The sequence below is a fragment of the Sus scrofa genome, chromosome 8, assembly GCF_054392235.1.
Source record: "Sus scrofa isolate SSC_HxYL_T2T_F1_AM1 chromosome 8, Sscrofa_HxYL_maternal_Yorkshire_Landrace_v2.0, whole genome shotgun sequence".
Lineage (NCBI taxonomy): Eukaryota > Metazoa > Chordata > Mammalia > Artiodactyla > Suidae > Sus > Sus scrofa.
Window position 1 is genome coordinate 79,927,633 of NC_139390.1, and position 12,659 is coordinate 79,940,291.

At 44.4% G+C, this 12,659-nt stretch overlaps 1 protein-coding gene across 3 annotated transcripts in view; it reads left to right on the forward strand.

The window, feature by feature from the left end:
* The first annotated feature begins 1,797 nt into the window (after positions 1-1,797).
* FRAS1 (Fraser extracellular matrix complex subunit 1) overlaps positions 1,798-12,659 on the forward strand; it is a 453,363-nt gene continuing 442,501 nt past the window's right edge. For all 3 annotated transcript variants that reach the window (XM_013978814.3, XM_084972579.1, XM_021100604.2), the window contains exons 1-2: positions 1,798-2,287; positions 10,307-10,338. In XM_013978814.3, coding sequence (XP_013834268.3) covers positions 2,212-2,287; positions 10,307-10,338 — 108 coding nt within the window. In that variant the 5' untranslated portion in view covers positions 1,798-2,211. The remainder of the gene's footprint in view (positions 2,288-10,306; positions 10,339-12,659) is intronic.

A 12,659-nucleotide genomic window follows, 5' to 3' on the forward strand; every position in this document is an offset into this window, starting at 1 on the left:
CTATTTCGCTTAGTCCAATCTTTCAACAAACGTTTAATGAGCACCTACTATGTGTTTCATATATAAAGGTGACAATCTCTTCCTGAGACCACCACAGTCCAGGAGAGACTGAGGGTGAGTTGCACAACCCCTGGGACCTGTCGGTACTCAGAGATCAGTGCTAGGTTGTCAGACGGTCCTTTTTACTTTGGTTAATTGTAAGAGGTACAGGGATCTGCCCTTATAAGTTATTGAGTTATTCTGAAAAGTGAATCTTTCCAAGTAGCGCCAGTGCGGAGTACAACGTCCGCCGGATTTATGGTGGTGGTGAAGAGTGGAAATGAGTGAGGCTCGTTGTTCCACAGCTCAGCGTTCTACTTGGACAAACTTCCCTCTGAAAGGCTCACCCATCTGAGGTCAAGTGAGAGACCTAGGATGTCTCTTCTCTGGGCCAATCAGAATCCAGCCAGCATCTCTCTGATGCAATTCTTCTCATAATTAATCCTGGACCTGCTATTTTTATTTGGTCTTAAAAACAAACAAACAAACAAACAAAAAAAACACGCTGATCACTCAGTCCTGACTGTTAAGACCTCCACTCTTCGAGCGCGCCCCAACCTGTCTTGCCCTGACATTTACTTCCCAGTCTTTGGCATTTGGGGGCGCAGCTGGAGCCGCCGTGCGGAGACCGCCTAGTGTTCCGCGGATAGCCTCTCTCTGGGAGAGGTAGAGGCGCATTCGCGGTGGGAGGCCCCGCCTAGAACACACACACCAAGATACCTCCCAGGCTGCTGGTAAACCCACGATGCGTCGACCGGAGGGTTCCAGAGCGAGGAAGATGGATCAGGCTCGCTTTTAGTCCGCGGGAGCGGTGGGGTGTGGGGGTGGGAGTAACGCCGGGGCCCTTGAATGTGGGCATACCCCCTCCCAAATGAGGGGTGTGGATCCGGTTCGCCGGTCCCTCAGCAGTGCAAGAGCCAGGACCACGCCATCTTCCCCTCTGCCCTGCTCTGGTGTGACCACTTTTGATCCTGCCCCAGACAAAGGCAATCCGAACTCCAGCAGAACGAATAAGGGGATCAGGTTGCTCTCTCGGCTTCCCCTCACTCCCCCACCTCCTCGCTTCTCCCTTTTCCACGTGACTCTGGAATCTTTTGCCAAAGCTCCCAGTCTCTGGGTCCATTTTCACACTAAGCTTGGGAGAGAGGGAGGAGGGGAGGAAGGCAGAGGAAGGCGGAGCGTGTGTCCTTTAAACGCGGGGATCCAGAGGGGGCCTTATTTTGTGCGTTTGCGGGCTCTCCGGTCCGAGTGGCTCTAATTCGAGGGTCCTTTCCAGGCTCTCTAGCTTTTTCCTCCCTGCGTTTAAAATGACGGCTCGTCCTCCATCCCGGTAATCACACCTCGACCTGCAGATGAGCTCGGGGCGAACGGTGCGGAGGTGGCCGCCAGCGTGGAGCTAGCCGCGCCCGGCAGCCCCCCTCACCGCTGCGAGCGGCGGGGGCGGGAAAGTAGCGGCAGCGCTCCCCGCGCCGCCGGCCCCGGTTCTCCTCGGTAGCTTTCGCACAGTCTGCGGCAGGGAGCGCAGCCCCAGGCGGCGCCGGGCAACTGCAGCGCGGCGAGTCCTGGGAACTGCCCGCAGCGCGGCACAAAGTTTCCTGCGAGCAGCCCCGGGTGGCTGAGGTCCGCCGAGCCGGGTGGCCCAGCCCAGAAGGAGTAGTGGGAGGGTCTTTCCGGGCTCCTGGTGACCCCCTCCACCTACGCGGCGCCGACGTAGAGTGTCAAGCGAACTTTAAAAAGCTGCTGCGAGGGACCTGCGCCGGGATTTCCACGCTTAGGGACCCGGGAGCGGACGGCTCCGGCCTGAGAGAAATGCTGGGAGATCCTTCCCGCCGTTGACCGGCAACTTTCCTACGAGACCGCCGCGGGGAACTGCGCCCTGCCTTCTCTTTTATTCTCCGCAGCTCAGCCGGCCTTGGCGTCCTGCTCTGCTGGAGTGCTGGGCGCGCTCGCGGCCCGGCAGTGACCGAATTGAATCCCCCGCCCGACCCCTGGCGCCTCCGGGCTGATGTGAGGGTCGCTTTCGGCTGGTCCATCGCCTCATTTCCCCGGAGGTGACCGCCCGTCGCCCTTTTCGGTGCGCGCAGCCTGAGGCGCCGAAGCCTGCGTTTTGGCTGAGAACTGGTTCTTGGATGCTGAAGGCTGGGCTCCTCCAGCGTGGGTGCCGAGGCGGCAATGAGTGTCTTCAAAGTGTGGCTCGGGGTGGCCCTAGCATTGGCGGAATTTGTGGTATTGCCTCATCATTCTGAAGGTGAGAGAGCGGTGGTGTGTGTGTGCGTGTGTGTGTGGGATCGTGCTCTTTAAAAAGCTCAGCGGGTTTATGGTATTGTGGATCGGATGGAAGTTTTTTGGGGATGGGTAGTTGGGTGGCCCTGGAACTGGAGTGGGGTTTTTCTGAGAAGATTCCAACTCTTAATTGTTTTGCATGCAGAACACAAGCCCAACTCCGGACTCCCTCTCTGTCTTAAGTGCTTTTGGGTGGGTGGGTGGCCGATTGAAGTGCCCTTTCTGAAATTGGATTCTCTTTCTTCCCATTCCCTGGTGACCCTGAATGGAGCAACTACATGGAGCGTAGGTGAGGAGTGAACAATTGCTCTTACCTGTGTAAAAATACTTCTGTTCCTATGAAACATAAAAATCCGGCACCTTAAAAATCCCCGTCTTTCTCCCGCCCTCCTCGTCCCAATGAGCCTCCCTGTCAAGTCCAGTTAAGATTCTATAAGCTGGTCAGAGTGTGTTCTGGAGGTGGACAATTCAATTGCACTAAAAGAAATCTCCCCAGTACACAGAGGCACGATCCTGCCTCTCACCCAGAAAAGAAGTGGTTAATAAGAGTTTAGCTCCATTATCTGACTTCGCCCTCTGTCTCCCGATTTTCCTCCCGGGGCTCCAACCCACATGTAAAACCTTGGAGCTGGGGGAGAGAAAGGGGGAGGCTGAGGGAACTGTCGCCATGATAGCAAGAGCAATCTGAGCCCAGGCAAATAAATGAATCGATAAAGAAATCAGGAGTTCGGGGGTCATGGGATGGCGGGCCCGGGGACGCCAGGCGCTGTGAGCTCCCACCTGCTCCGAGGCGCGGGGAAAGTCGCCTAGCTGGTACTTAGGGAGGGGGAAGGGAGCCGGCGGGCCGAGGAAGACGGCTTAATCTACCGCCTCAGGCTCTCGGCTTCCCCTCCTGGCTCCATTCATTATTCATCCAGCTGCGGGAAGAAGAGTTCACCTGCCCCGCAGCAAATCAGAGCCGCAGCCGCGGCCCGCGCGGGGCGGGGTGCCTTCTCCGCGCTGGTGCAGGTGGGCGGCTCGCTGGTACATACTCCGGCAGCCGCAGCCTCCGGGGCGGACAAAGCCCTACCTCGGGTCGACCTGCAGCCACCTAAGCTCCTAGCTAGTGGCATGGCTTTGGAAATGCAGAGCAGTGGGGACTTTACTATGGGTGAAGGGTCAGCCTGCCCCCACCCAAGTGTGTACTGTCCCCCGGAAGAGCAGGTCTGGGGCCCCTTGCAGACTTTTTCAAACGGGGCGTAACCTGTAGAACTATGTCTTTCTTTGTGTGTGCGTGCGTACGCAAACTTAAAAAACAAAACACAACCTAAAACTTGTAGGGCTTTACTGTAATAAAGCAAATGGGAGCGTCAGCCCAGGCCACTCAAATCCTAACTTGCTGGTGGCAGTTTCTTGTTTAGGATTATATCACAGCAACGCGGACATCGGGCTAACTGTCCCTCATAGCTCACCAGGGCGCAGTTGGAATGATGTACCTTTCAGAAGCAAATCTGAAATTACAAAAGCCATTATTATTACGGGCCTGCAGGGTTCGCTCTCTGGAAGACTAGTTAATACAAAGGGCAAAGTTTAAGAATGTCCGAAGTATTTTATTGGGATGGGGGAGGAGGAGTGAATGCAGGGAGCTGGGGGCGCTATTCCTCCGGAGATTCTTTGGAAACGTCTTACTGTTTCATCCCACCTTTAGAGCATTCTAGAATCATTTCCCAACTTGGATTTATAGATCTCTGAGAGTTTCCATCCAAGTCATAAAGGTGCTTACCTAATAATAAATGAATGAGTGGATGGATGAATGAATATGGACATTTACTGAGCACTGCGCTACTTGCTTGGCACCACACTAAGCACTTTACATACTCTATCTCATTAAATTAAATTAATTCAATGATAACAGTCCCACAGCCAAAGAATGAGCTGTCATTTGATGAGACCTTTGATTTGGTTCTGTCAGGGTTTTTCTTTTAAAAATAAGACTATTGAGGTCAAGAATAGAGAGCTTAGGAATCTTAGAGGTTTCCTCAGGCTTGTTGGTTTTTTGTCTTTTGTTTTGGCCAAGCCCTGGGTATGTGGAAGTTCCCTGGCCAGAGATCCAACCCCAGCCACAGCAGTGACAACACCAGATCCTTAACCCCTAGGCCACTAGAGAGCTCCTCCTAAAGTTTTTATTATTAGCCTTGGCAATGATTTTTTTTTTTTAATGGAAAAGAAGCATTCACATGTGTCTCTTTTATTAAATTTAAAATTTTTTTAAAAAACTCAATGAATTTTATTACATTGATAGTTGTAGAATGATCATCACAACCCAATTTTACAGCATTTCCATCCCAAACCCCCAGCCCACCTCCCAACCGCCAACCTGTCTCCTTTGGAAACCATAAGTTTTTCAAAGTCTGTGAGTCAGTATCTTATGCAAAGAAGTTCACTGGGTCCTTTTTTTAGATTCCACATGTAAGTGATAGGACATGACGTTGGCGTCTCACTGTCTGACTCCCTTCACTTAGCATGATATTTCCTAGGTCCATCCATGTTGCTGCAAATGCCATTATTTCTTTCCTTTTAATGGCTGAATAATATTCCATTGTGCATATGTACCACATCTTCCTTATCCACTCCTTTGCCTATAGGCATTTAGGTTGTTTCCATGTCTTTGCTATTGTATATAACATGTATGTGTCTGTTTATGTGACTTACTCTGTGATACTTTGCTGTCAAGGTCATGGGAGAATTTGCTGTTTTTTTCTCAGTACTCAGAGTGTGTTATGTGTGTTTCTAGTATACCAGCTAATAATTCTACAATTATAATTGATAAAGATGCAATCTTCCTTACTTAACTGTGTGCTCACTGAGGGCTTAGAATGGCTTCTGGTTATTCTTGTATCTCCACCTTGGCTCCTGGTACACCATAGGTGCTAAGAAATAATTGATCAGGTGAACTAGTATTGCCAAATCATATTTCAAATTAAGCTTAAACTGCTGGTGTGTGACCTTGAATGAACCACCTAATGTCTGTGGACTGTGGTCTGTTATTTACCAAATGCGGAAGTTTGCTAGGTGATAGTTCTAAAATACTTCTACTAATCATGCAGCATAGGAAAAAAATCAATATCTGCTGCTCATTTATGGTTAGTAACAACTTTCTAGTTCTGAATTTTAATTATTAAAAGAAAAATCAAGTTTTGCAAACACATTATTGGCATTATTATTTTACATTTTCTTATATTGCCAAGCTGATAAACTACTAAGATTTGAGAACATAGTAAAATCAAGAGGTCACAGAGAAACTTCTAGGAAACATGGCTGCTTTCTGAATCATGCAGAAGTTCCTGGGCCAGGGATCAAACTGGCACCACAGCAGCAACCTGAGCCACAGCAGTGACAACTGCCGGATCCTTAACCTGCTGAGCTACCAGGGGACTCCTGAAGAAACATATCTACAGTTGTGTTGACCCATGGAAATCCTGTGAAGTTATGCTAGATAGAACATGTTGGTTTAGTGATAGACAAAGATTCTTGAATTGGAGGTTAAGAGAACTGAGTTCTAGTCTGTGTGCATCACTTTTCATGTGATTTTAGACAATCTCACAATCTTCCAGCCTTTTTCCTTTAAATGCCATTAATAGAATACACTGAAAACGAACATTTGATAGACAGTGTGTTTTATGTATAGGTGGATCAGCATATTTGGTTCCACTCTTGGCTAGAGTGTTCCATCTGTGCAAGATTCTTTGTTTAAAACTCTATATTAAGGGAGGAAAGATGTCAGCTGGGAAAAATAGCTTATCTCTTCATTCTTTCATTCTGCAAATCTTTATGGAGAGCTTATGTATCAGGTTATGTCTGGTAGGGCATATAGACATCAAAAAAAAAATTTTTTTTTTTCACAATACTTTCTGTCCAGGAGTTTGCATACCTGGAAGTCATCAATATGGATGAGATGGCAGTAGGGGTCCTTGATAGGTTTCCCAATATTGAATAATTGCAACTCCGCATTTTTCTAGCTTTTTCTACTACCTACTAGTGAAATAAAGAGATGTATTGTCATAGGCTCTTATTTCCATTCTATTACATTTTTGTTCTCTGAGGATTGGATTCTGGGTGCTACCCTCTGCATATAAATCCTTCTGTATTTACTGTTGTGAACTCGAGTGGCAATATCACTCAGTTTTACTCAGACATGAGTAGTCATATAATACTTCCCACCACTTGGCTCAGGAGAGAGGAGGGGACTACCACATGGCTCAGTTGGCGCCATGTGCCAGATCTTACAATAGTTCAAAAACAGTTGGTCCATTTTCATTTTAACGGCTCTATTAATTGATCTGACTCCTGGTTGACAGTAATCAGAACATGAGCTGTCCTGTCAGTCTAGAAAATGATTCTGTTTTAACTGTTCCACAGTGTACAAGCCATATGCTGAATTATAGCACAACATAAAGCTTGAACATTTAAATACCAACTTGTGGCTGCTTGTTCCTAACGAGTCATGTTTTTGTGATACCATGCTCTCCACGTTTCCTCTCATCTCATGGTCATATCTGCCACTAATTCATTGAACTAATGATCTGACATTTTGTGACTCTCAGATTTCACTTCTCTAATATGCTCATGTTATCAGGTACAGCTTCTGTGGTGAATGGTTTCAGGATGTGAGTACTGTGCAGATTATATGTCAAATTTTCTCTAAAAACTTCAGGTTTTACACAGGTGCCTGATAATAGAATACATTATAATGTGCCAAAGGGCCTACAGACAGACACTTACTCATTTAAATGAATATGAGGTGACGTTTTGCCTATGTGACCTGCAAGAAAGGCATCAACCACAGGAGAGGAAGCTCTTGGGATCTCAGCTTCCTTCCTAGGCTTCAAGATCCTTTCACCCTGAAAAACTTGATGCACTTTCTCCCAGGTCTTAGAACTTAAATTACCTGCCATCTCAGCTGTGTTCCATGCCCCCAAACTGGCCAGGTTCTTGGTCAGGGAACTCTCCTTCCTCTTTTCTCTTATTTTTCCTGTTTTTGCCTGAAGAAGGCTTGTTTCTCCTTCCAGGTCTTCATTATCAGTCAGAATTCCCCTTAAGCTGGAGTTTCCTTAAGTTCAAATAAACCCCATATCGAACCTCAGATAGAGTTGCAGTCGTAACATCATTCCTCAAGAAAAAAAGTGATGAGTGAAAAGAGTCCCTTAGTTTTCTGGAGTATTTGAGTTGATCAGTTAGAGAAAAGGCAGAGCCGGAAGCTGCACCCAGCACCCAGTGCCAGCAGACCTCCGGACGTCATCTGCTGTGGATGCGAAGCATGTGCCAGTGTGGGAGAAATATGCTTGCTTTGGAATACTGCGCCTGGCGTCAGGCGGTGGTGGCTGCTTGATGGGACTGGAAATCACAGTGGAATGCTTTTTTTGCTCTATAGAGTCAAGCAGTGAGGTTTTGGAAGCTGTGTTAATGGAGACTCATTTCCATGGCTGCCTTTTGGGTAGAGATATTATGTTTTAGGAAAGCCTTCAGAGGCCAAAGCTTATTTCTTTTAGAATTGTACATCCTATCAAGAAGGTATGGTACATATACACAAAGGAATATTACCCAGCCATTAAAAAGAACAAGATACTGGCATTTTTAGCAACATGGATGGACCTAGAAACTATCATGCTACGTGAAGTCAGCCATACAATGAGACACCAACATCAAATGCTTTCACTGACATGTGGAATCTGAAAAAAGGACAGACTAAACCTCTTTGCAGAACAGATGCTGACTCACAGACATTGAAAAACTTATGGTTTCCAAAGGAGACAGGTTGGGGGGTGGGGGGATGTGCTTGGGCTGTGGGATGGAAATCCTGTGAAATCAGATTGTTATGATCATTGTACAATTGCAGATGTGATAGATTCATTTGAGTAATTAAAAAAAGTCAGCAAAAAAAAAAAAAAAAGAATTGTACATCCTAGAGCAACCCAAACTGAATTTATTTCCTTTTTCTAATGACAGAAATAATTTATCAGCAGTTACACATAGTAATAATAATAATTATTATTATTTTGACTTGAGTTTCTGGCAGATGTTTGGCTTAGCCAAGTGTGTGTATGTGGCGCCGTACTCGATGCCACTTTATTTTTTATATCACAATGAGTTTATAATGTCTGTCTACATTTCCAGAAGTGGGTTTTGATAAGAGTACTTAGATTCTTAAGATATCCAATTCCTAGGAGTTCCCTGGTGGGTAGGGTTCTCACAGCATGTTCACTGCTGTGGCCCAGGTTCAATCCCTAGTCTGGGAACTGAGATCCCACATCAAGCTGCTGCGTGCCATAGCCATAAAAACAAACAAACAAGAAAAACCAAACCTGATTCCTTTTGGGGTTTTGAAAAGATACTGGCATTTGGAAGGTAGTGCTATGGAGGAGGGCAGTAAAATTAGTTTGGGATAGTCTTATTAAAGGTTCGATTTTGTTCTAAAGGTTAAATTTTGTTAAATCGTGTCTAAGTGATGATCTTTATGTTTAACTTTTAAATGTCATAGGTAATTAAATATATCCATTTAAATAATTTAGGAATTTAATTGTGTTACTATATGTTTATTTACCTATATATGATTAATTTATGTCCATATATCATATAATCATATATAATTATTATATATCTATATCCATGTGAGACAGATATATATATCTCCTTTCTTATGATATACCAGAGACTATGAAATACTATCATGCTGTCTTTTTTTTTTCTTTTTCTTTTTTTCTTTTAGGCCACACATACAGCATTTGGAAGTTCCTAGGCTAGGGGTCACATTGGAGCTATGGCTGCCAGCCTACACCACGGCCACAGCAATGTGGGATCCAAGCCACTTCTGTGACATCCGGCTCATGGCAACGCCAGATCCTTGACACACTGAGCAGGGCCAGAGATTGAACTCGTGACCTCATGGACACTAGTTAGATTCATTACTGCCGAGCCATAATAGGAACTCCTATTATGCTCTCTTTGAATGGATTTTTAAAGAGAAAAAAGTCAGTTGAGAAGAATTTCCTCCCAAGGTTTTATCTCAAGTTATCCTTATTTGAATGTCAAGGGCACAAAAGTCATTTCAATAAGTTTGCCTATGAAGATCTTTGATTCAAACCCCAAGGGTAAATAAATAGCCATCTCATTTTCTTTGAAGATTGTTCTTAATTCTCTGATTAGAGGATAAGGTTGACCAGCTCTTTCCTGGGAGGTTAATAGTATTGAGATTTTAGGAATGATCTGTTGGTGGCAAGGCACCGTAGTAAAATGTGTCCTTCCTTTTTTGGACCTCAGGTGCGGCACATTGTCAAGTATGCGTCTGCCTTGGTGTGTGTTTGCTGTTAAAATCTACTTTGCAGCCTGTTTCTGAGGAAGTCAGTATTAGCACACTGCTCACATGTTTACAGGTTAAATCAGCACTTACTGTGCTGTTCAAAAGTTGATTGAAAAAGGCATAATCTTGTAGGCTGGAAGGCTTCTTGAAGGAGATGAGATCAAGTTCAAGGACCTTGAATAGAACAAATGCATCTCCTATGGGAAAAGAAAATGAACAAGAGCATTGAGATAAGAAAATATCATGGGACCCTAAGTCGGCCTCTTGGTTTGAACTGGGGAATTTGTGTAAGCAAAGAGTGGTAGAGAAGCCTGGATAAGTAAATTGGGACTAGACTGTGGACGTGTTACTGATTTGTTATGTGGGAAAATATACACTGTACTTACAGCATATCATTACAAATATATTTATTTTAAAATTCAAATAAGTTTTAAACAATGCTTTCTATCATGCATGTCCAAGAAATCTTGTTTCAGTGTATGGAGTTATTTCCCCAGGGGCAGAATTCTCAAGCTTTTAAGATTTTGGAAAAGCCCAGTTTGCTGATTTCGATGCATGTAGATGCAGTTTTAGTGTAAGCTGGCCAGGGCTGTGCCTGTTGGTCTGTTATGCATTCCTTTTAATTCTTGTTTTGTTTTTTCCCCACAGGTGCTTGTGTCTATCAGGGTTCCTTGTTGGCGGTAGGTCATTCTTCATGTATTTGGTTTATTTCTTTTGAATGTGAAATGCTTGGTTGAGGTTACTGAGAGAATGAAGTGACCCTGTCATTGTGAAATATGTTTATTTTCCTTCACAGTTTGAGGATTATCCTTCTTCTTGGCACAATCATGCTCAATTACTTAATACCTTTTCCAGAGTGAATTAGTTCCATTTGGATACTCAGGTATTGGAAGAGAAATACAAACACCTAACACAGTTTGCATTCCATGGCTGTCCTGTGCGTTCTCTCAGTCAGAGAGAAAATTAGATCCCATTCTCTTGTCAGATATGAACTAGGACACAATTTGTTTATCTTCCTGTTGCATTTACTTCTTCCTTTAAACCCCCCTCCAAAAAATGTATGGTTATTGAGTTACAATATGGAGGATCCCGACTGTTGCTTTGAATCAATCGCTTAAGTTTTGGTAAACAACAAAAAAATTAACATTTTATCTATGAACCTTTGCCATGTAGAGTAGGATTGATTTTGAATTTAATGTCAGGATGACTTGGGGGAAAAGCTGATGCAAGACTCCTGCATTTCTTTTCATTAATAATGTACTATGGTGCATAACAGTGTGTTAAAGCCTTATTGAAAAGACCGTCTACACTCCATCAACTCCAATAAATGGTGTGACAAGTCATTCTTTACCACTTTTTTTTTTTACTTCAGCTTAATAAATGTTGTAATAAAAGCAGAAGTCAGATGGTTGGAAAGGGTTTGCTCATTTGCATCCTGACCTGCTATTGACATGTGTGATGATGTATGTCATCTTGGATTATCTGTATGGTGTTGAAATAGATGAGGGATATTTGAAATATCTAAAAGTCTAGGTAATTGTAGATGTTCACAATAATATTCTTGACTCTGAACTTTATGTAATTTAGTTACTGCTCTGGAGATTTATGGGTTTCCCCCTTCCTTATATTTTTTCTATTAAAGAATCAGGCGAAAGCCATTTTCCACTCTCTTTCCCATTCCATGCCCTTAAAGGCCTACTTTCCCAACTGTTTATTCTTTAATACATTTTAGAAATCATTTTAAAATCAAAGTGCTATAAAGTGTATCATCAGTTTTAGGGAGCTGTAGTAGATATTATCGACATGTTAGTTGTGCATTTGAAAACAAAGAAAATTCCTTACTGTATAGAGTGTGTCATAGCTTTTTGATATATTTTCATAGCTATCAATCCATCTGACACACACAATAGGCTAGTGAAATAGGCAGGTCACGTATTATTTTATACCCCCCCCCTTTTAAAATGAAGAAACAAGGATAAGAGAGAGAGATTTGCTGAAGGCAGCTGACACTAGGGGTGGACCAGATTCTGTTGTTCTTCCTGAATCTGAAGAGAGGTTTGACTGTGAAAGCATCAGGTACATGGAGAGGTCATTCTGGTTGAATGAAGTTAAAGGATTGTGCACGAGCATATTCCCAGCCCCTCCTCTGGCTTCTTTGCTTCCCAAGATTCTGTTCCGTTTCTACCTACAGCTCCTCCAGCTGATGTGCTTGTGATTGTACAACTCAGTCAGAAAGATAATACATTTACTACAATAATAAAGTTTATTATATATCACGTGACAGTTGTGGACCTGCTGTTCTAGGCACTAGGAATGCATCCGCGAATGAACAAATCCTTCCCCTCATGAAGCTCAAATTCTAACGAGTAAAATATTTAGAATGCCAGATTAGTGTGCCAGAGGAAAACAGTATGAGGTTGGGGAGATAGAAGAGGCTGAATAGGGGACAAGTGTGGCTACTTGAAATAGGGGGGTAGAGGAGGGCTCCCTAAGAAAGTGAGGTGACAGTTGAAGGGGTGAGTTAGTCACCTGGATGCCCAGGGGAAGAGAATCTCAGGGTGGGGGAACAGCAGGTGGAACAGCAAGCGTCAAGTCTGAAGGCAGGAGCTTGCTTGGCCATTTGAAGAAGTTCACGGAGGTCGGCATGGCCGGCGTACATGATCCAGGGGGAAGATGGCAGGAAACGAGGCCAGAGGTGAGCAGTGACCGGGCACATGGGGCCTCGTATGGACTTTAGCTTATCCTTTCAGTCAGGTGCGTGAGCCATTGGAAGAGCTAGAGCAGCAGAATGACAGTATCTGACTTAGTTTAATTAAACTGCTGAAATGTGAATATGAAAAGAAATAGCATTTATGTTTTCTAGGGAAACTATGCTGAATACTTTAAAAAAAGACTCCATAGAGGTGAGTCACTAAAACTTTGCTGTCAAATTAAGTGTGAGAGAACCAACCCTAAAAGATTGCGGGGGGGGGGGGGGAACAAAAGTTCAGGGGGATTCTGC